Here is a 3,531-nt window from a genome sequence, read left to right on the forward strand (position 1 = left end):
ATATATGCACATATCTATAGTTTGTTTTATTTAATATTGAAAATTGTGACTGCTATGTGGATGAGTTTCTGGATTTTGTTGTTGTAGCTATTTTTTGAGTACTATATTTTGTTCATGCAGCAGTACCCCTGCTTGATCCATTTTATACTTCTTTTTAAGATTTGTTTTTCAGCAGCTAGAATAATTTGTATTATGAGAATAATTTAGGCTTGCTTTTAAGGCATGACTTTCCTGGAGTCTCTACCTAATGCCCTGAGTTTTCAATGAGGCTATTTCAATCTGGTTTATTGAAACTGCACTACCTTGCAACCCTATTTGTTTTTTGAAATATGTTCTAGTTAAGCTCATTGGTCATTCCTTGTGCAGCCTCATAGAGTTTTATCCTACACATGAATGGCTTAGTAGTCTGCAAAGACAGAAGGAGACCACAATGTAGGTTTTGGCACACTTTTGCTCTGTAGCTCCTTTCTCCGGTCACATCAACCCCCTTGAACTCCAAGGTCTGTCTTAATTCAGTAAGTTTTCAGTGCCCTCACTTACTCCGTTCTATCTTATACTGACTCATCTGATTGATGACTTTGGGGAAAATCTTGATCATACTTGACTTAGAATTCTGGTATGCCTAATCAATTACTTTGTGAAGCTGTCTATCTTCAATAACATGCATATTTCTTCCTTGCTATGTCTTAAGTAATCTTCTGCAGAAGATACTACAAAATTTCTGCCTTGACTTCAATCTGTGTGGGAAAATAGTCATTAAAAAAAAAAAAAAAAAACTTCATAGGATATGTTAAAGGAGATAACTGTCGCTATAAATCAAGCAGTGTTTTTGACTGCATTTTTTTGTCATTACCTCCATCTTTCTGCACTTTTGTCTTATTTTTTAGTTGATTCTAAACTTGTTTCAGGAAGCGATAGGTGGTTTTATTACGTCCCGAGTTCCCAAAGGGGTAGAAAATGCTAAAATCTCTCTTAATCTCTACCCAAAACCTTTTTGTAGAGTAACCAACTGTTACTAGTTTGATGAGTATGCTTCAAGATCATATACTATCTGTTTACATGACAGGCTTAAAGCATATATATATTCACATGTTACATCCTAAGATCTCAGCTGCTAACCAAAATGTCAGCAGTTTGAATCTACCCACTACTTGAAAACCCTGTGGAACAGTTCTACTCTGTGTATAGGGTCACTATGAGTTGGAATCAATTTGATGGCCACTTTTTTAAAATTATATGTTTATTGTATAGCCGATTGCCTCATTCGAATATAAATTTTACATTTATTGCTATGTCAGTAAGGAGAACTTTTTATAAAATCTAACAAAAATATAACGAACATCTTATATGTAGCTAGATTAAAATGGTTTAAAGATAACTCAGTGACTGAAACAAAATTTGGGAAAGAATAGAAAAATTCTGGAAAGAATAGAAAATATATATAAAAGAAACACAAAAACTAGATGATGGAGGTGAGTATGTGACCACAAAATATAAGGGCTCTAAATAGGTTATGTAAAATTATTAAATCAGTCTTCCCAATCAGATTGGGTACAAAATAACATGAAAACAGAGATGACAAACACATGAACATGAAATGTGTACAAAAATGCAATATATCTACATCTTGACTTTAAAATAAATGGATAGATTTCCTGTCTCATGTAACGGCTGCTTATGAAATTTGGGCTGTGACATGAATGAATATAATTCTAAGGGATAAAGGTGGACCAGAAGTCAAAGATCCTCATGTAGAATTGAAGCCAATTTTGCATCAAGCTTTGAGCTTGGTTTAAGGTGTTTTCATATTATTAACCAGGGTCTTGGAAGAAGCCAAACAAAAATCCTTTCCATAGAATGATACCATTATTCCAGCTTCAATTTTTAAATAATTCTGCAAAAACAATGTCTAGGATATGGGGAAGCATTAACAGACATATTAAAAGGAAAAACACCATCTGGGAGAAATGGACAACAGAAACAGACACGTGCTACTTCAGATGATGGAAATACAAGCCACAGACTGCAAAAATAATATGTTCAAAGAAACACAAGGTTAAAAAAAATTACAGAAAACTCTGAAAGGCAGCATGGTAGATTAGAAAAAATAAGCAAATAGTTTTAATTCTAGTGAAATCACAAAAAATATATAAAAAAGGGTATAGTGTGTAACTCACAAACTAATGGAGAAATCTCAAAGGTGAAAAAAGAAACGTATGAAAGTACCTAAGAACAGGGCAGATTAAAAAAAAAAAAAAAGTTTTACATTAAAACAAATGGGCTTCAGAGAAACCAGCCAGACAATGAGACTGTGTTTTGAAAAAGTCAACCTAAATACAGAGTTTGGGAAGTTTACTCTGCACGTGTAAACTGTACCTCATATCCCCCTATTTCTTACAGAATATTACAATTCTTTTGATTGAGTCATCGAAGGCCTGTTTTACTTGCTTGTTCCTCAGGGTGTAAATGAAGGGATTCAGCATAGGGGCAATGGAAGTTGTGAGCACCATCACACCCTTATTAATGGCCACTGAATTCTTTGCTGAAGGTTTGACATAGATGAAGATGCAGCTTCCACAGGTGATGGAAACCACAATCACGTGGGAAGAACAAGTAGAAAAGGCTTTTTTCTTTTGCTGAGCAGATGGAAATCCTAGAATTGTCTTGATGATATAAATGTAGGACAGAAAGACACACATAAGTGTCATAATGAGAGTCAGCACAGCACAGATTAAAACAGCCTGTTCCATGAACCAAGTATTTGAACAAGAGATCTTCAGCAGGGGAGATGCATCACAGATAAAATGATCAATAGTATTCAAATTGCAAAATTCCAGATTCAAGCCCAGGATGAGTGGGGGGATTATAATAAACAGACCAGCCACCCAACAGCAAAATATAAGTCTTCTGCAGACTGTGCTGTTCATGATGGTCACGTAGTGTAGGGGTTTGCAGATGGCCACGTAGCGGTCATAGGCCATGGCTGCCAGGAGGAAAAATTCTGTCACACCAAAGAGGTCAGTAAAAAATACTTGACTGGCACAGGCACTATAGGTAATGAGCTTGTCACCTGTTCCTATGTTGTACAAGTACCTGGGAATACAGGCAGATGTGAATGAGATCTCTAAGAAGGAGAAATTTTGTAGAAAGAAGTACATGGCTGTCTTGAGGTGAGAATCCAGTAAGATGAGTGTGATGATTGTCAGGTTCCCAGTTACACTCAACATGTAGGTGAGAAAGAGAAAGATAAAAATCAAAACCTGCAGCTGTGGGTCATCTGTCAGTCCCAGCAGGATGAATGTCGTTACTGTGCGGTTTGTCATCACTGACTCCTGACTTCTGTCCAATCTGCATGTCATATTTAGAGATATTTTATCATAGGTCATTTTAACTGTATTACATCTATTCTGTTCAGACTTTTCTTATTCATTAAAGTATATGATGAACAGTTTTTACATCTGGAATCCACACTCCAAAAAGAATTGCTTTTGACTGTTATTAGTCTCTCACTTCATAAGGAGCACAGATGTC

General features: G+C 35.7%; 1 protein-coding gene across 1 annotated transcript; it reads right to left on the bottom strand.

The window, feature by feature from the left end:
- Positions 1-2,387: 2,387 nt before the first annotated feature.
- On the bottom strand, positions 2,388-3,323 carry LOC126075606 (olfactory receptor 6C2-like). The gene has a single exon (XM_049883443.1). It carries the CDS (start codon positions 3,321-3,323, stop codon positions 2,388-2,390), a length of 936 nt encoding a protein of 311 aa, XP_049739400.1.
- Positions 3,324-3,531: the final 208 nt, after the last annotated feature.

Source organism: Elephas maximus, chromosome 4, assembly GCF_024166365.1.
Source record: "Elephas maximus indicus isolate mEleMax1 chromosome 4, mEleMax1 primary haplotype, whole genome shotgun sequence".
Lineage (NCBI taxonomy): Eukaryota > Metazoa > Chordata > Mammalia > Proboscidea > Elephantidae > Elephas > Elephas maximus.